Source organism: Microcebus murinus, chromosome 19 (genome assembly GCF_040939455.1).
Source record: "Microcebus murinus isolate Inina chromosome 19, M.murinus_Inina_mat1.0, whole genome shotgun sequence".
Classification (NCBI taxonomy): Eukaryota; Metazoa; Chordata; class Mammalia; order Primates; family Cheirogaleidae; genus Microcebus; species Microcebus murinus.
In genome coordinates, this window is record NC_134122.1 from 28,498,793 (window position 1) to 28,518,514 (window position 19,722).

Here is a 19,722-nt window from a genome sequence, read left to right on the forward strand (position 1 = left end):
GCATCAGGCTAGAGTGGAGGCTCCGTGGACGCAGCAGAACTGGAGTTCCAGCTGTGGCCTGGGGCAAGACTTCAGGAAGGGTGTGTCCCTGCATCAAGGGAGCAGCCCACCATGGGAAGGGGCCAGGCAGGCCTTGGTTCTGCTTGGGGGCTGCAGTGGAGCCCCTGCCTGGCATGAGGGGCACAGGGGCACAGCTGGGGGCCCTGCTGCCGGAGCTGGGGGCTAGGACGTGTGACCAGCTCCACTTCCTTCCTTGTCCTCTCGAAGAGCCAAATCTGGGCACGTGGCTGGGCAGAGACTCTCGCCAGCCTTTCCACTCCCTGAAAGAGTCTGTGCAGGTCCTGGGCAGCCCCTTGCCCTGGAATGACAGAGAGAGAGTCTGGAAGACACTCAGAGAACCAGGGAAGAAGGGGAGAGATAAAGAGCCTGAATGAGATGGGGGGAAGGGCAGGAGGCAAGGAGAGAGAGACTGAGACAGAGAGACAGAAACAGAGAAACTGACTCCACAGGAGACACTGAGGGCGCTGGCAGGACAGGACTTCGAGGAGGGAGATGGGGAGGCCCCTACAGTCAAGGTCAGGTTCAGGCCTCTTGGCAGGAAGATGGGGGCTGGGGACAGGGCTGCTACTGACCACAAGGGAGGCCCTTTCGCAATACAGGAAAAGAATAAGCCAGATTAATAACGGAAGTGCTGGTCACTCTGGAGGAGGGCAGGTTTGGGGACGGTTCCCACCTCCCTCAGTGCCCTGAGGAGCCTAGTCCCGGCTCTCTGGGTGTCCTGTACCTGTGACTCCCAGAAACCCCCTCCATTTGGCCCCCTTCATAGAGTCCCCTATAGGGCCCCCGCTCCAGCCTTGAGCACACTCCTTGTCTTCTCATCCCCTGGAGGAGAGCAGGGCCATGGGTTGGCCTCTGCTGCCATCCCTGCTGCTGCTGCTGCTGCTGTTGCCGCTGCCAACATTTCTTCAAGCTGGTGAGTTCCCAGGACCAGCCTGGCAGGGGCTCTACCCAAACCACAGGAGGGGCTGTGCGGGGGGTGTCTGGAGGAGGGGAGTGTTGGAGAAGCCGGCCAGGCCTCCAACCCCAACAGCGGTTGGTCTCGCAGGGATGGTTCCACCCAACACACCCTTCATCCTCTCTCTTCCTCCCTGCCTGAAGCGTGGGAGACCCAGGCCGTCTGCCACACGACTGCCTCTGGGGGAAGGTGCAGGAAGGTCTGGGGTTACCCTCTTTGTCTCCTACTGTAGGTTCAGTATCTCCCCCTTATGCACACACCTTTCTCTCTCCCTCTCTCTTGCTTTCTCTCTCTCCCTCCTCTAGGTCGCTCAGCAGGATACAATATCCGCTCTGACTTTGGGATCGACCAGCCTCAACACCTCTCTGCCCCCATCGGAGGCTCCATCCAAATCCCCTTCTCCTTCTATCATCCCTGGGTCTTAGCCAAAGATCCCAACATGAGTATATCCTGGAGACGGGGACATTTCCACGGGGAGTTCTTCTACCACACAACCCCGCCTTTCACCCATGAGGATTACAAGAACCGGCTCTTCCTGAACTGGACAAAGGATCAGAAGTCCGGCTTCCTCAGGATCTGGAACCTGCGGGAAGGCGACCAGTCTGTGTACTTCTGCCGAGTCTATCTGACCACATGGGACAGAGACAGGAAGTCATTGCAGTCCATTCAGGGGACCAACCTCACTGTCACCCTTGGTGAGTCCAGTGTCCCGATACCAGCCATGTCCAGCCCAGTGAGGCTTTGGTGACCACTAGTGGACTCCAATTCAAGCTGGGTCCTCTGGATTAAGCCTGTATCATTTCACCTCACCACAGCCCTCCCTGTACGAGCTTCTGAGAATGGCTCCCCCACACCTTATATCCCCCTGACCTAGAAACAAGCTGCCACAGGTTCACCCAGATGCCCCCAGGCCTCCAGGGGAGAGTCTGCTTACTTCTCATCTCTCCCCAGCTGACAAGACCACCCAGGGACCCACCAGTGAGTTCACTGCAACTGCCACACCCCGCATCAGGGTCACAGACGGCAAACAGGTCCTTAATCTGGAGACTGTTTTACGGGTGGTAGTGGCCACTGCTGTGCTCAAAACTGTCATTTTGGGACTGATGGTCTTCCTCAGGTGGAAGAGAAGGAAAGGTAAGTGACCCAGGACCCACCCTCTCCCCAAGCTTCCCAACAGGGGGTTTCTCAGAACCCACCTGCCAAGGAATCCAAAGGTGCTTCTTAAAAATGCAGATCACTCCTGGGCTCCCCTCAAACCCACCAAGTCACACTCTGAGGTCTGGTCTTGGGAATGTGCATCTTGGACAGGCTCCTCAAGTAGGGATTGTGCAGGAAAAAGTTTGAGAGCCACCCATCCCTCTCCACACCATCTGATCACTTCCCAGTTCTTCTCTTGACTTAGTCATCGTTCATCAGTCCTCACCTTCTTGTTCCCAGGGAGGGGAGGGCCTGCTCTGGGAAAAGTCCAGAGAGAACAGAAGGGATCGGAAGTTGGCTCAGCTCAGCAAGCATCGGCCAACTGCCCACTTGCCAGGGCCCGGCTTGAAATCAGAGATATGAAAGTAGATAAAACAGACTCTGCTTTCAAAGAACTCAATCTTGGGGTGGGCAGGGGAGTGTCAGCTATACTAGCACTTAACAAGGTTGGGAGCAAGGAGAGGTAGACAGGGAGGACTCCCCAGAGGAAGTGACACAGGCAAAAATTCTCCAAGAATAAAAAGAATTAGCCAGGCAAGTGGTGAGGGTGGTGCACTGTTCACACACTTTTCTTCTGGGTGGAGGAAACCATTCCAAGAAGTAGGAAGCTCCGTGCTGGTGGAGGAGGCAGGAGATGAGAGAAGAAAACCTTAGAAGTTACCCCCAAGAGGTAACTGATCTCAGAGGCAACATGAAGCAGCAAAGGGATGACCTCAGCTCCCTGTCATAGATACACAAGTCTGTGGTGCAGGTTAAAACCGTTAAGGACTTGTGTTGATTAGAAATTGTGTTCAGCTGCTACCACTAGGGACCAGAAGTAATTGTTACTTAACTGACACAGAGTAGAGTTTCTACCTCTTGTACAAGGATCTGGGGCAGACAGCAGAGGCCACCATTCTTAGGTGCTCAGGCTCCTACCTTTCTGATGCACTGTCCTTGATACTGGCCTCTGTCCTCATGGTCCAAGATGGCTGCTAGGACTCCAGCCATTGTCCATGGGTTCCTGGCAGGAAACAGGAGGAAGGAAGGAAGGAGAAAACAAAAAAAAAACAACTATACTCCAACTGTTTGTTCCCACTTTTAAAGAGCTTTCCTGAAAGTCCTAACCCACAACTGTGCTTATATCTTATTGGCTAAAATTTAGTCATATGTCCCACAGCCATCTGTAGCAGAGCACATTGCCACTCCAAATAAAATCAATTTTCTCTGACTAGGTAACAGAATTGCATGGATACTGGGTAAACAAATAGCATTCCCTGTCATAGGACATATCCAGGATTGTCAGCTCAGTGTGGCAGAGAGACAGGAGATCACAGGAGGTCAAGGAGTTAGTGAAAGAGCATGGATGGAAAGCAGAGGAGTCAGCAGGGAGCTTGGGTAACCTGGAAAAAAGTGGGCTATTAAGGGACAAGAGCTCAATGAAGTGAAAGAACAGGTGTAGTGGGGTAATGACAAAAGACAGCTGGAACACTTCCAAGTTTATTTGATCAAATTATCATTACCCTGATAGCAAAGCCAGATGAAGTCACTAAAGAAAAGAAAAACTACAGATCAATGAGCCTGGTGAATACTGATGCAAAAATCTTCAATAAAATACTAGCAAACTAAATTCAACAGCACATCCAAAGAGTTATAACCATGACTAAGTGAGGCTTATTCCTGGAATGCGAGGATACATACAAAAAGCAATCAATGTAATGCACCACATTAACAGAATGAAGAGGAAAATAAAAACCATATGATAATCTCAATTGATATAGAAAAAGCATGGGACAAGACGCAGCACTCTTTCATGATGAAAACAATATGCCAGGAATAGAAGGAAAACTACCTCAACATAATAAAGGCCATTTATTAGAAAGCCCACTTCTAATATCACTCAATGGTGAAAGACTGAAAACTTTTCCTCTAAGATCTGAAACACAGCAAGGATACTTACTCTCACTACTTTAACTAAACATGCTGTTGGAAGTTCTAGCCAGAGGAATTAGGCACACACACACAAAAAATAATAAAAGGCATATAAATTGGACAGGGGGATGTCAAATTATCTGTTTGCAGGTGACATGATCTTATATGTAGAAAACCCTAGATATTATACACACACACACACACACACACACACGCAAAGCTGTTAGAACTAATGACCTTAGAAAAGTTGTAGGATATAATATCAACATTCAAAAATGAACTGAGTTTCTACACACTAAAAATAATCTAAAAAGAAGTTAAGAAAATAATTACGTTTCTGCTAACATCAATAAATAAATAAATACTTAGGAATAAACCTAACCAAGAAGGTAAAGACATCTACACTGCAAACCACAAAACATTACTGAAAGAAATTAAAGACACAAATAAACGGAAAGACACCCTGTGTTCATGGATTGGAAGAATTAATATTAATATTGTTAAGATGTCCATATTACACAAAAGGATCTACAGATTCAAGACAATTCCTATCAAAATTCTAACATGTTTTGCAGGAATAGAAAAATGTATCCTAAAATTCAGATGGAATTTCAAAGGACTGCAAATGACAAAAACAATCTAGTGAAAGAAGAACAAAGTTGGAGAACTCACATTTCCTAATTTCAAAATACATTACAAAGCTACAGTAATCAAAACAATATGGTACTGGCACAAAGACAGACAAATAGACCAATGGAATAGAGTAGAGAGCCCACCTAGAAATAAAGGGGAAGAGGACAGTCTTTTCAACAAATGGTGTTGAGAGAATTGAACACCCATATGCCAAAGAATAAAATTGGATACTCATCTTACACTATATACAAAATTTAACTTAAAATGGAGTGAAGACCTAAATGAAAGACACCAAGCCATAAAACATTTAGAAAAAAACATAGGGGAAAAGCTTCACAACTTGGCAATAATTTCTTGGATATGACACCATAAGCACAGGCCACAGAAGAAAAAATAGTCATAAAAAAATAGATACATCAAACATAAACACTTTTGTTCATCAAGGGAGACAATCAATGAATGAAAAGGCAATGTATCATACAGGAGGAAATATTTGCGAATCATATCTGATAATGGGTTAATATAGATAATATATTTTTAGAAACTCTTACAACTAAATAACAAAAAAAAAAACCCAATTTAAAAATAGGCAACAGATTTTAACAGACATTTCTCCAAAGATGATATGTGCTATGATCTGAATGTGTCCCCCCAAATTCATTTCTTATAAACAATCCCCAATGCAGCAGTTGGGAAGTGGGGCCTTTTGGTCATTAGGGCTCTGCCACAAGAATGGACTAATGCCATTATAAAAAGGAATTTTGGGAGTGGGTATGCTCTCTTCTGACATATCCTATCTTCGATTTGCAGCCTCCAGAACTGTGAGAAGTAAACATTTGTTCTCTACAAATTACCGAGTCTAAGGCATTGCGTTATAGCAGCATACACAGACTAAGACAATATGCAAATGGTCAAATATGAAAAGATGCCCCACGTCACTAATGAGAGAAATGCAAATTAAAACCATAAAGAGATGACCCCTCAGTCCCACTAGGATAGTTACTATTAAAAAAAAAATTATTTATTTACTTTTGAGACAGAGTTCACGCTGTTGCCTAGGTTAGAGTGTAGTGGCATCAGCCTAGCTCACTGCAACCTCAAACTCCTGGGCTCAAGCGATCCTCCTGTCTCAGCCTCCCAAGTAGCTGGGATTACAGGCGTGTGCCACCATACCTGGCTAATTTTTTCTATATTTAGTTGTCCAGCTAATTTCTTTCTATTTTCAGTAGAGACAGTGTCTCACTCTTGCTCAGGCTGGTCTCAAACTCCTGAGCTCAAGCAATCCTCCCACCTTGGCCTCCCAGAGTGCTAGGATTACAGGCTTGAGCCACCATGCCTGCCTTAAAAAAAAAAATTAATAAATGACAAGTGTTAGTAAGAATGTGGAGAAATTGGAACGCTTGTGCACTGTAGGTAGGGATGTAAAACGGTGTGACCAATATAGAAAAGTATGTTCTTTCCTCAAAAAATTAAAAATATATGTACCATATGATCCAGCAATCCCACTTCTGCGTATATGTTGAAAATAATTGAAAAAATGTCTGGGAGAGACATTGGTACACCCATGTTGATAGCAGCATTATTCACAATAGCCAAGAGGGGAAAGCCACCCAAATGTCCATCAACAAAAGAATGGATGATTTATGCATATGATGCAATATTATTCAGCCTTTAAAAGGAAGGAAATTCTGACACATGCTACAACAGGAATGAAACATGAGGACATTATACTAAGTGAAACAAGCAAGCCATAGATAGACAAATGCTGCATGATCTCACCTACATGAGGTTATTGAGAGTGGTCAATTTGTAGAAACAGGAAGTAGAATGGTGGTTGCCAGGGGAAGGGGAAATAGGGAGTGAGTATTAATATTTAATGAGTATAGAGTTTCAGTTGTGCAGGATGAAAAGTTCTGGAGAGCTGATTCACAACAATGTGAATATACTTAACACTACTGAACCACATACCTAGACATGGAAAAAATGGTACATTCTAGGTGTTGTTTCAAGACTGGAGAAAGAGGGGAAGAGTGTGTGAGCTGGAAGGAATAACGTTGCAGCATGAAAATGATACCAGCATTTAATATTTCCGAGTTCCCACTCCCAACATTTAAAAAAGCAGCCCAGGGTTGGGTGAGTGGAGTACAAGTGGAGGTCCCTGGAGTGGAGAGGGAGAAGCCAGTCCTGTGTTCACAGGTCCCTGTGGATGCTGAGACCTCCCAGGACGATGCTGGGTGGTGGAGAGGCTGTCTGGCAACCAGGGGGGATTCAAGGTGGACGTGGAGGGGCAGAGGGCATGGGACACACAGCAGAGGTGTCAGTGGAGGAGGAGAAATGGCCCAGCAGTGGGAACGGCTGCAATCATGATTCCAACCATGAGGATGACAAGCTCCCAGAGCAGGAAGAGCCACCACTCAGAAGGAAAGCACAAGAGGCTGTTTCTGAGAGGACGTGGGTGTGTGATGTGCCAAGAGGAGGGGAGGGGTGGGTGAGGGCTCCACAGTGGAGGGAGCCAGGTTGGGGGAGGGGCAGGGAGTTGAAGGCAGGGGGAAGGAAGCAAAGGGGCCGAGGGGCTGGATGAGGGGCCATCTCTGGATTTGCTGTTGGGGACAATAGGGAGGACAGCTGTGGGGGCCTCAGCGTGCCTGCCGAGTCCCAGGCCCTTCCCTGCGTGTGTTTGGGCAGAGCTTAGCCGGTCTGGTCCCTCTAAGGATGTCTCAGCTTAGGGTGCAGCAGAGAAGGTAGGATGGAGAAATGCCATCGCTGTGGCTGTCACACTGACATGCTGTTGGTCTTTCTGCAGGTCAGCACACTAAAGCCACAACCCCAGCCAGGTGAGTGTTTGTCATACCCTGTATGACCCCTGTATGAAGGGGTCATACAGGGTAGGAGTTGACAGTGAGGGGCTGGTTTGGGAAACAGGGAGTGTCCTTCTAAGAACTGCACAAGCCCAGCCTGCCACAGCCACTCTCACATCCTGGACTTACCCCCCTGCGTCCTCCTTGGGTCTCTTACCGGCCAGGCTCTCCACCTCCTCAGACTCCAGCCCCATAAAACGAGAACACTGGACTCCGGGTTCCAGCATGAACCTTCAGAGCTTCTCTTTCCCAGAAGTCTCACTGGAATCTTTCTCCCATGTCCTCTTCCCTTCTTTCATCGTGTTCCGAAGCTTTTCCTGCCCTGCGTCTGCTCCCTCTCAGCCCGGAGAACCTCCTTCACACACACACCAGTTTTCTACCCTTCCTCCACTTCTCTCTTCACTCTGTCCTTGTCCCCTGTTGTGAATGCACCAGGGGCCACAGGCTCCCTCTGCCTCCACCTCCCCTCTGGCCTTCCTTGTGCAGAAGCAAAGTCCCAGCCTCTGCCTCTCTCCTCTCCGGGCCCCCCTCACTTCCCCTTATCCCTCTCTTCCTCTCCAACCTCCTTTCCTCAGACCCTGGCTTGCACCTGCCATGCCTCCCCTGCTGGAAGGAAGCCTCACTCCCTGCCCCCTCCCTGCCCAGCTTTTGCCAGCTGTCCTTCCTCCTGGCCCTCCCAGGACACCTTCTCCTTCCAGGCACCAGGCCTGAGCACCTGCCCTGAGGCTCCGAAACTCACTCAATTGGGTTTCTTCTCCCAGTTTTAGCCAAGGCAGTGGGGGAGAGAACAGGGGCTAATCCTTCCTATTTCTCTGCTCTGTTCCTGTCCAATACAAGCAGCTTCCCCAGAATAATCCACCTTCAGTCAGCCCTCAGGGACCTCTGCTGGGCCACACCACAAATTGCCTCTCATTCCTCTTCTAGGCAACCTCTTCTGGCAGTCTGGAACCCTCACATTCCTCCTGAGCTTGTCAGGGCAGGTTGCTGAGCACCCCTCAAAGAGAACCAGCCCCTGACACATGCTTTCACTCTCTACTGCCCAGCGCTAATATAGTTCCCATCCTCTTGTTCCCCTACAGGGAATCCTTCCAAAACACGGAGGAGAAATATGAGAATATGGGGAGTAAACGTAAGTCCTTACCACCATCATTCCCACCTCCCACGCTTCCTTTCCTGTTTCCCCAAACACCCCTTCCCTGAGCATGTGCCAGTATTTTCCTCCTTCCCATTCCTCCCCCATCCCCCCAAAATGACCCTGGCCCTGACCTGGCAGATAACCTCACTCCTGGAGGCCCTGCCCATCTCTCTGCCCTGGCTGTCATAACACCTGACCTCAGCATGCCTTGATTTTTTTTTCCTAGGGTAATATGGAGCACCCAAGCTGAACCCCAAGGTAAGCAGTCAGACTAGGGCCTGAAGGAATAAGAGAAGCCTGGAGAAGGTGGGTGGAAGGAGAAGGACTGTGGTATGGGCAGGGCCCTCAGGTTGTAGCTTCCTGCTAAGATGGGGCAGCTCCACCTCTTCTGTAACTCCCTTATCTTTGGGTTCTTGCCGAAGATTACAGCATCATCTGTGCTTCCTTTGCCCTGTGCTATGGTTTGAATGTGTCAAGTCCAATATTCATGTTGAAACTTAATCCCCATCGTGGTGGTATTACGAGGTGGGGCCTTCACCCTCATTGGATTAGTGCCTTATAAAGGTCTGGAGGGAACTAGCTTAGGTTGTTTTTTCTCCTCTGCTCTTCTGCCAGCTGAAGACACAGCAGCCCTTTCTCCCCTTCCACCACGTGAGGACACAGTGCTGGCCCTGCACAAGATTTGGCAACAAGGCACCATGTGCCAGGGAGACTGTGCCCTCAGCAGACATTGACCTGCTGTCACCTGGATCTTAGACTGCCAGACCCCAGGACTGTCAGAAATAAATTTCTGGTTTTTGTAAATTACTCTGTCTTGGGTGTTATGTTATAGCAGCACACACGGACAGAGACACCCTCTCCAGCCTGACCAAACTGGTACCAACTTCCTGTCATCCTCCCAGTGGCACCCCCTGGGAAGAGACCTTCTTCTCTGTCTTAAAGGCCTAACCAGTGGGACAACCCTCTTCACCTGAAGCAAGACTGAATGGTGATCTCGTCCCAGTAAGGTGTGCTTCCAAAGGGAAGGCTCACAGCTTCCAACAACACCAAGGCCAGACACATAAAACTCAGAGGTCATCAGGTGTAGAAGGCACGCAGGGAACTGAGAGACACAGAGCCATCTTCTCCAATTCCCTCTTCACCTTCCTGGCCTTTGCCCACAGAAATAAAAGTGTACCTGTATGTATCTAAGGAGAAAACTGATGTGACCTTCAACTTATGTCTCTCCCACCCAAAAATGACAACCTGTCCAATGTCTTTGGAGGCCTGGCCCACAAGGGCTCTGCCTAAGGTTTTGTAAAGGAAAGGGTTCTATATTGGTCTCTCCAGCCTCTGCCCTGCCAGCCTCCTTCCCCACCTCCTCCTCATTTCTAACCTTTCTGTCTTCATTTCATTCCGTCAGAAGTATTTACCGAGCTCCTACAAGGTACTGGGCACGGTGCTAGGTCCTGGGATTACAGAGGTAACATGTCAGGTCTCTTATGTTCAATTCTATGGGGATGGCAATAAACAGACAGACAGCGGTCCATGTGTTACAGGGAAAAGATCAGGGCGTTCTGGGAAGGAATGACAGAGCCTCACTGGGTTCATGACACTCAAAACAAGACTTGGAGATGAGTGGGGTTGTCTAGATGAAGACTGTGGGGAGACCCTTCCTGGCAGGGAAAGACCCTGTGCAAAGGCCCTGAGGCTGGGACCAGCAGTGTCCAGAGCTAGTGGGTGGATATGCTTGAAATCAGGTGAGCAAAGGAGAGAGGAAAAGGGAATAAGGTGAGAGCAGCAGGCCACAGGAGGGATTTGGACTTTCTTACAGGGGCCAGAGTCCCCCTTTGTGAGTTTTAAGCAGAGCAGTGGAATGATCAGATGCATCCGCTATAAAGATCACTCTGGCTGCAGCTGGAGGAATCTGTGTGTGTGCTAATAAGTGGGGCTGAGGACAGGCAGGAAGTTGCTGCCATAATTGAGGTGGGGGTGGGGAAGGGGGTGTCTGAGCCTAGGGGCTGGAAAGTAGAGGGAAAGAAGGGGCAGATCCAAAATATGATTTGGAGGCAGAGTTGTTCCTGGCTGGGTGGAGAGAGGACAAGGACAGTCTGAAGGGTGACCCCAGCTTTCCAGCTTGAGGGACTAGGTGAGGGAGGTGCCATTCCCTGAGATGGAGATTGAGAAGGAGCATGTTCCAGGGGAGGGTGATGTTCAAGGGGTCGCTAAAGACAGCCCAAGGTGAAATGCCCAAGGCACAGACAGGGTGTCAGGCCAGCGGTGCCTCTCCACGGCCCAAGGAACATCTGAAGTGAGGGGCAAGATCTGGATGCAAAATACTGATGAGAGAAATCTCAGTGCTCAATCAATGGAGAGATATTCTTAGTCATAATTTCAGTAGGCTCCCCTATATAAGTTGACCAGCTGATTTTAAAATTTACAAGCAAATGCTATAACAGAACGCCACAGAAAAAATAAATAAATAAAAAAAAAAATTTACAAGCAAAAACTATGTACATAGAAAAGCCAAAACCTTTTTTGAAAAAAAGCAGAAAGTTGCAGCATCTATACTATTGGATCCAAGACTTATAGACAGCTATAGGAATCAAGGCAGTGAGGTGTAGGGGAACGAATAGACATAGGCCACTGGAACAGAATAGAGTCCAGAAATAGACCCATACATATATAGTCTATTCGTTTTTAACAATGGTGCAAGGGTAATTGGTCAAGGGAAAAATAATCTTTTCAACAAATGGTGCTGAAAGAACTGACTGTCCATTTACAAAAAACTAAAAATGAACCTTGACTCTTACCTCCTTATATATTTTCAAAACTTAAAATAGATTATAGACCTAATGTTAAACCTAAAACTGTAAGACTCCTAGAAGAAAAAGTTGGAGAATATCTTTCTGCTCTTGGGTTAGGTAAAGATTTCTTAGATTCGATATGAAAACCATGATCTGTTAAAGAAAAAGTTGAGAGACTAGACAGCATATAACTTAACAACTTCTGTTCTTCACAAGATACTATTAAGAAAATGAAAAGACCAACTATAGACTGGAGAAATATTTGCAAAACACATATCTGATAAAGGATTTGTAGCCAGTATATCTAAAGAACTCTCAAAACTCAATTATGAGGAAAAAATCCAACTTTTCATAAATTGAACTAAAGGTTTGAAAAGATACTTCATCAAAGAAGAAACCCTATGAAATGAAGTTCAAAATCATTAGTCATTAGGCAAATGTACATTAAAACTACAATAAGGCACAACTACACCCCTATCACAGTGACTAAATTATTTTTTTGTTTTTTCGAGACAAGATCTCGCTCTGTCACATGGGCTAGAGTGCAGTGGCATCATCATAGCTCACTGCAATTTCAAATCTCCTAGGCTCAAGCGATCCTCCTGAGTAGCTGGGACTATAGGCACACAACACCACGCCCAGCTAATTTTTCTATTTTTTGTAGAGACAGGGTCTCACTCTTGCTCAGGCTGGTCTTGGACGCTTGGCCTCAGCAATTCTCCCACCTTGGTCTCCCAAAAAGCTAGGATTACAGGTATGAGCCACCCGCTTGGCCAGATAGTTACATATCTTTTAGGGTGCATGTGATGTTTTGATCCAGGCATACAATGTGAATTAATCAAATCAGGGTAATTGGGTATCAATAATCTCAGGCATTTAACATTTCTTTGTGTTAGGAACATTCCAATTCCACTCTCTTAGTTATTTGAAAGTATTGTCGATTATAGTCACTCTGCTATGCTATCAAATAATGTTCATTCTCTCTAACTATCTAACTATATTTTTGCACCCATTAACCATCTTCAATTTACCTTTCTGGGCTTGGCTTATTTCACTTAACATAATGTTCTCCAGTTCCATCCATGATGTTGCAAATGGCAGGATTTCATTCTTTTTGTGGCCATGTAATATTCCATAGTGTATATGTACCACAATTTCTTTATCCATTCATCCACAGATGGACACTTAGGTTGATTCCACATCTTGGCTATTGTGAATAGTGCTCCAATATACATGGGAGGGTAGATATTTTTTCGCTCTACTGAATTCCCACCTTTTGGGTATATACCCAGCAGTGGGACTGCTGGGTCATATAGTAGTTCTATTTTCAGCTTTTTGAGGAACCTCCATACTGTTTTCCATAGTAGTTGCACTCATTTACATTCCACCAACAGTGTAAGAGGGTTCCACACTCTTGCCTGTTATTGCCTTTTTGATAGCATCTGTTATTGCCTTTTTGATAAAAGCCATTTTAACAGGGGTAAAATAACTCATTATAGTTTTGATTTCCATTTCTCTGACAACTAACAATGTTGAGCATTTTTTCATGTACCTGTTAGCCATCTCTATGTCTTCTTTTGAGAAATGTCCATTCAGATTTTTGCCTATTTTTTAATCAGATTATTTGATTTTTTCCTATTGAATTGTTGGAATCCTTATATATTCTGATTATTAATCTCTTGCCAGATAGGTAGTTTGAAAATATTTTCTCCCATTCTGGGGGTTGTCGTTTCACTTTGTTGATTATTTCCTTTGCTGTGCAGAAGTTTTCAGCTTGATGTGATCCCATTTCCCCAATTTTGCTTTGGCTGCCTGTGCTGTGGGGATATTACTCAAGAAGTCCTTGCCCAGACCAATGTCCTGAAGCATTTCACCCATGTTTGTTTGTCTGTTTGGCAGTTTCATACTGTTTCAGGTCTTGGATTTCATACAGGTATTAGATTTAAGTAGAATGGCTAACCTTTTTAAGGCTGACAATACTGGTGACAAGGTGGTGAGGATGCAGAGACACTGGAACTCTCATACTTTACAGATGGGGATTCAAAATGGTACAACCACTTTAAAAAATATTTTAGCAGTTTTTTTTATAATGGTGAGTACACGTGTACCCAACAATATCCCTGCGAGGCATTTACCCCAGAGAAATGAAAACATGTTCTTACACAAATCTGTCTGCTAGTGTTCATAGTGACCAAAAGCACAAGCAAAAAGGAAATTAGTGTTTGCTCCTGTATACATGCCTTTATATATTTATAATGGTTAATTTAAAAAAAATTTTTTTTGAGACAGAGTCTCACTCTGTTGCCCATGCTAGAGTGCCGTGGCCTCAGCCTAGCTCACAGCAACTTCAAACTCCTGAGCACAAGTGATCCTCCTGCCTCAGCCTCCCAAGAAGCTGGGACTACAGGCATGCGCCACCATGCCTGGCTAATTTTTTCTATATATTGTTAGTTGTCCAGCTAATTTATTTCATTTTTTTTAGTAAAGATGGGGTCTCGCTCTTGCTCAGGCTGGTCTCGAACTCCTGAGCTCAAATGATCCACCTGCCTCAGCCTCCCAGAGTGCTAGGATTACAGGTGTGAACCACCATGCCCAGCCTATAATGGTTAATTTTTAAAAGAACATTAAAGCACTGAACGAATATTGAAAATGGAAAGGTAGGTATATTAAAACTCACAATGTAATATTTTAAGTTTAAATATTTTACTTATACCAAAAAGAAAATGTATTATAATTTTACCTTCCTGGCTTTAATGGAAGCAAATTCATCAACAATTTTTGCAAACTCTACTGAGTTTGTGGTACCCTTGAAATCTTATGTCTGAAGCAATTGCCTCACAATCCTCACCCTAATAATCCTGGTCCTCTATTTATTGATTGATTGATTTAGTCTCACTCTGTTGCCCATGCTAGAGTGCCGTGGCCTCAGCCTAGCTCACAACAACCTCAAACTCCTGGACTCAAGCAATCCTCCTGCCTCAGGCTCCCAGTAGCTGGGAGTACAGGCATGTGCCACCATGCCCAGCTAATTTTTTTCTATATATTTTTAGTTGATTGGCTAATTTATTTTTTCTTTTCTTTTTCTTTTTTTTTGAGACAGAGTCTCACTTTGTTGCCCAGGCTAGAGTGAGTGCCGTGGCATCAGCCTAGCTCACAGCAACCTCAAACTCCCAAGCTCAAGCGATCCTCCTGCCTCAGCCTCCCGAGTAGCTGGGACCACAGGCATGCGCCACCATGCCCGGCTAATTTTTTCTATATATATTAGTTGGCCAATTAATTTCTTTCTATTTTTAGTAGAGATGGGGTCTCACTCTTGCTCAGGCTGGTTTCGAACTCCTGACCTTGAGTAATCCGCCCACCTCGGCCTCCCAGAATGCTAGGATTACAGGCGTGAGCCACCGCGCCCGGCCTTGGCTAATTTCTTTCTATTTTTAGTAGAAACAGGGTCTCGCTCTTGCTCAGGCTGGTTTCGAACTCCTGACCTCGAGCGATCCACCCGCCTCAGCCTCCCACAGTGCTAGGATTACAGGCATGAGCCAACATGCCCGGCCAGTCCTTTATTTAAGTATATTTCCTAGTCTTCTAGCCTCCCTTGCAGACAGATGGAGGCCAGGCTTCTGGTTTCTATCCAACACAGCGTGGGAAAAGAGTGATGTGTATTACTTTGGGAGGAAGTAGTATAAAGCCTGCTTATGCAAGCCTCCACACACAGTTTCCTCATTTGCAAGGTACATGGAGAGGACCCTGAGGACTTACAGGAGGGTGAAGATGCAAGATGGAAGGAGCCTGGGTCCCTCAATCACCAACTGGAGGAGAGATGCCCATGAGAGCCTTTGACACCCGCACTGAAATGTTATATGAACAAGGTCTGAACTTCCATTGTGTTAAACCACTGGCATTTGGGGGTTGTTTCTTACAGCAGTAGTTAAATTTACTTTATCCTCTGCACCTCAGGTCTAAGAATGAAAAAATATAAGATACAATCTTTTGTTGATTTTAAACCCCTTTTCGTCCCATCTACATTTTCCAGTCTACACTGTGGCTCTCTTCTCTTACGGCAGGGGGTTTTAGCAATAAATAGAACAAGAAGCTCTGAGCACTTCTCTCTTTATATCTGCCACAAATTTGCCTACTCCACGGTGCTTTTGTCCAGCCATGAGGCAGGGAGGATCCCCACAGACACAGCTGGTGCTCACGGGTCAAGGCAATGGGAAGCAAGCTTGAGAAAGGAAGACTTACAAAGGAAGGAGTGGGCAGGGTGTAGGAACACTATGAGAGACAGTGTGGTGGCCCAAGGCTGGTACAAGTCTGCTGTTTCTTGTGATCCCAATAGGCTGATGGCTCAGTCCCACAAGATTGCCCCCACTTCACTTGCCAGCCACAAGCAGACCTGAGCTTCTGAACAAGAGGATATAAATCAGGGTTCCCAGGACCTCCTTCTTGGATTCAAATAATTTGCTAGGGTGGTTCACAGAACTCAGGAAAATGCTTTACTTAACATTTGTCCATTTATTATAAAGGATCTCACAAAGGATACGGATGAACAACCAGATGGAAGAAATGCCCGGGGCGGGATTTGGGGGAAGGGCCGGAGCTTACACACTCTCTCTAGGTGCACCACCCTCCAGGAACCTCCATGTGTTCAGCTATCCAGAAGCTCCCCAAAGCCAGTCCCTTTGGGGTCTTAGGGGCTTCAATATATGGGTGTATATACTCAAACGATACTGACACTGTTGGTCAACACTGTGACACTTGTCTGTGGTATGACTAGGTCATATGGTAAGTGTGTTTAACTTTTTGAGGAATGATCAAAGTAGTTATAACACTTCACATTCTACCAGTAGTATATGAGAGTTTCAGTTGTTCCACCTGTTTGCCAACAGTGAGTATGATCAGTCTTTATAATTTTAGCCATGAATTAGTGTGTAATGGTATCTCCTTGTGCTTTTTTCTTGCATTTCCCTGATGATTAATGATGTTAAACATCTTTTCTGGTGCTTATTTGTTATCTGCATATCTTCTATTTAAATCTTTTGCCCAATTTTTAAAATGGGATGTTTTCTTATTAAATTTTGAGAGTATATATTCTGGATATAAGGCCCTTGTCAGTTATGGGATTTTCAAATATGTCCTCCCAGTCTGTAGGTTCTCTTTCGACTTTCTTAATAGAAGAACAGACGTTGTTAATTTTGATGAACTCTAATTTATCAATATTTTAGGCTTTTGGTGTTGAATCTAAGAAATCATTGTCTAACTCAAGATCACAAAACTTTCCCCTATGCTTTTTTTCTAGAATTTTATAATTTTAGGCCTTTTCTTAAGCTTATGATTCCACTCGAGTGAATTTTTACATATAGTGCAAAGCAGGGATAAAAGTTCATTTTTTCTGCATGTGGAAGTCCAATTGTTCCAGTGCTATTTGTTCAAAAGACTACCCTTTCTTCACTGAATTGCCTTTGCACCTTTGTTAGAAATTAATTGACCATGCATGTGTGGGTCTATTTCTGTACTCTCTGTTCTGTTCCATTGATCTATTTATCCATCTTGATGCCAATACATCTTGATTACAGTAGCTTTATAGTCAGTCTTGAAGTTAGGTAGTGTAAATCCTCCAACTTTGTTCTTCATTTTCAAAGGTCTTTTGGCTATTCTAGGTCCTTTGAATTTCTATAAGAATTTTAGAATTTGCTTTTCAACTTCTACACAAAGCCTACTGGCATTTTGACTGTGATTGTATTAAAACTACAGGTTAATTTGGAGAAAAGTGACATGTTAGTATCAAGTCCTCCCGTATTAAATCTCTATGTATTAGTCTTCTTTAATTTCTCTCAGCAATGTTTTGAAGGTTTCAGTGTATAGATCTCACACATCTTTTGTCATATTTATTCCTAAGTATTTCATATTTTTGATACTATTATAAATAGAATCGTTTTCTTTTTATTTCAAATTCCTTGCTGGTATATAGAAATGGAATTTATTTTGGTATATTGATCTTGTGTCCTGCAACCTTGCCTTTGCCTAATTCACTTATAGTTCTAGTAGCTTTTTGTTCATTCCATGGGATCGTCTACATAAACAATAGAGTCATCTGTAGACAAAAACAGTTTTTACTTCATCCTTTCCAATCTGAGTGCCTTTTTGTCTCAAATGTTCTACCCTCCAGATCTTAATTCAGAGAGGTGACTGAGTGATGTTACAGAGAGACTAACATCAGTGAAAGAAGATTGCTACTACTTACGTTTCCTGAGAGGAGGGGCCATGCCATGCCACACAGGGCCACATGGGGAAGTACCAGTGTTGGGCAGGAGACAGAAAAAAGCAACAGGAAAGCTTAGGCCACAGCTTTTATTATATTTTCTATAGGAAAGGCAAGACAGAGCAGGAGAAACAAGACAGAGCAGGTTAGGATGAGCTAGTATGAATAATTGTGACAGGCTATGGGGCATAGGGGCTGTCACTAGTTATATAGAACAAGGCACTGGGTTGGTTTAGGGCAAGGGAAACACTGCCTTGATATATAATAGGTAGACAATAGAGCTGGTCCGCTTGCATATGAACGATGTGTTCCTGGGGCCGGCCCTTGCCTATTTCTAAGAATTGATTAGCCCTGGGAGTCTTTCCCCAATAAGGCTACATATGTCAGAGCATTACGAAGGCAGAAAATAAGAAATTACAGATAAAACAATTGGCCCTGTGATGAATGGATGTCAAATAGACCAATACAGAACCTAAGGAAACACACAGAGAACACTTATATTTCTTTTTCTGGCCATAGTGCCCTGCCTAGAACCTCCCATACAATGTAGGAAGGGAGTAAGAACAGAAATCTGTGCCTTGTTCCTGATCTTACCAGGAAGCAGAAACAGGGTAGGCTGCCAAGGAGGGGGAGGGGCTGGGGCGGGGATGGATTTTACCAGGAGGAAAGGAGTTCGGTGGGGACATCTAAGGCAGTGTGGTTGTCAAAGTGTGGTCCAAGGTCCTCACTCCCTGTCCCTGCTCCTGACCATGCTGCTTCCCGCCCCTCTCCCAGGACACCTGCTGGCTGGAGGGCTGCACTTAGGCTCTGCCCATCTTGGAATCATAAAACCCCAGCCCCCACCCCCAGAAGTCCCCTCTGTGAAAGAGCCACAGCTCCAGGCTGATTCCCAGGCCCTGTCTGTCCCATGGGGAAGGGAGGGTGGACAAGCCCAGGAGACCTCACACCATCCCTGAGCAGATGTCGGGTCACACGGGAGAACCCTCATGGGGATTCAACTGGGTCCAGGCCCTGAAAGTGACATCAGATGTGTGCCCTGCGTTAGGAAGACTGCACGTGGCAGGTGCCCTGTGAAAGTTACCCAGAGCCTGTTTTGTAGAAGGTCTCTGTGTCCCACCAGCTGGCCCCTGGTGCCCCTGATGGGGTCCAGCCTCCTTCTTGGGTGGCCTGGCAAGCAGGTGACCTTCCAGCCAGGTCCCATGGCTTGTGGGGCAAGGTGGGAATGGAGCCCAAGGAGTTAGGCCTCAGGCAGGGCAGACCACCCTCTCCAGGCCCTGCTGAGACAGCCAGTGGGTAACGTCTCTCTTCTGCCCAGCTTTCCAGCTGAAACCATTCAGCCCAAAGCCCCTGTGCCTCAGTTTCCCCCTGGCTAAAATGGAGATGATGTGTCCACCACAGAGTGTCGTGATGCTGAGAATGAGGGTGTGTAGAGCCTGGCTCAGATAAACGGCTTCCTCGAACAGATGGAGCCTGTTTCTCAGGCCTGTGAGGAGGGGCAGGAACAGCACACATGGAGGGAGGGCCGGGGCTGCCTGGCTGGCTGTGGGAAGTGTGGAAAGGACTTTTAGAATTAGAGAAGCAGCTGAGAAAAGAAGGGAAGTCTTTCTCTGCTCGCTTCCACCTCAAGAAGGCTGAGGCCAGTGCTTCTGGTGAAATCATGTCCTCCTGCCCCCACAGTCCACGCAGCAAGCCGACGCACCTCATCCTGGGGAGGGAGTGGGCAGCGCCTCCGAGGGAGTGAGCCCTGTGGGTCTCTGGAGCTCCCCCCCATCTCTCCCCACCACCACCAGGCAGAGGCTGGCACTTCCCTCCATTAGAGATGGTCTCAGGGACTCTGTGAGGGGGCCTCATTGCTGCTCTCAGCCTTCATTTACCCTCATCCAAGGAAGGTTCTGGAAAAGCCAGAGTTCTCATATCTATGGAAGAACTCA

At 46.0% G+C, this 19,722-nt stretch overlaps 1 protein-coding gene across 1 annotated transcript in view; it reads left to right on the forward strand.

Annotated features, from left to right (window-relative positions):
• Nucleotides 1-693: 693 nt before the first annotated feature.
• Nucleotides 694-19,722, forward strand: part of PILRA (paired immunoglobin like type 2 receptor alpha) — a 43,069-nt gene continuing 24,040 nt past the window's right edge. Inside the window, exons 1-5 of the mRNA XM_075995338.1 lie at nucleotides 694-973; nucleotides 1,321-1,710; nucleotides 1,967-2,149; nucleotides 7,560-7,590; nucleotides 8,694-8,743. Of these exons, the coding sequence (XP_075851453.1) occupies nucleotides 901-973; nucleotides 1,321-1,710; nucleotides 1,967-2,149; nucleotides 7,560-7,590; nucleotides 8,694-8,743 (727 nt within the window). The 5' untranslated portion in view covers nucleotides 694-900. The remainder of the gene's footprint in view (nucleotides 974-1,320; nucleotides 1,711-1,966; nucleotides 2,150-7,559; nucleotides 7,591-8,693; nucleotides 8,744-19,722) is intronic.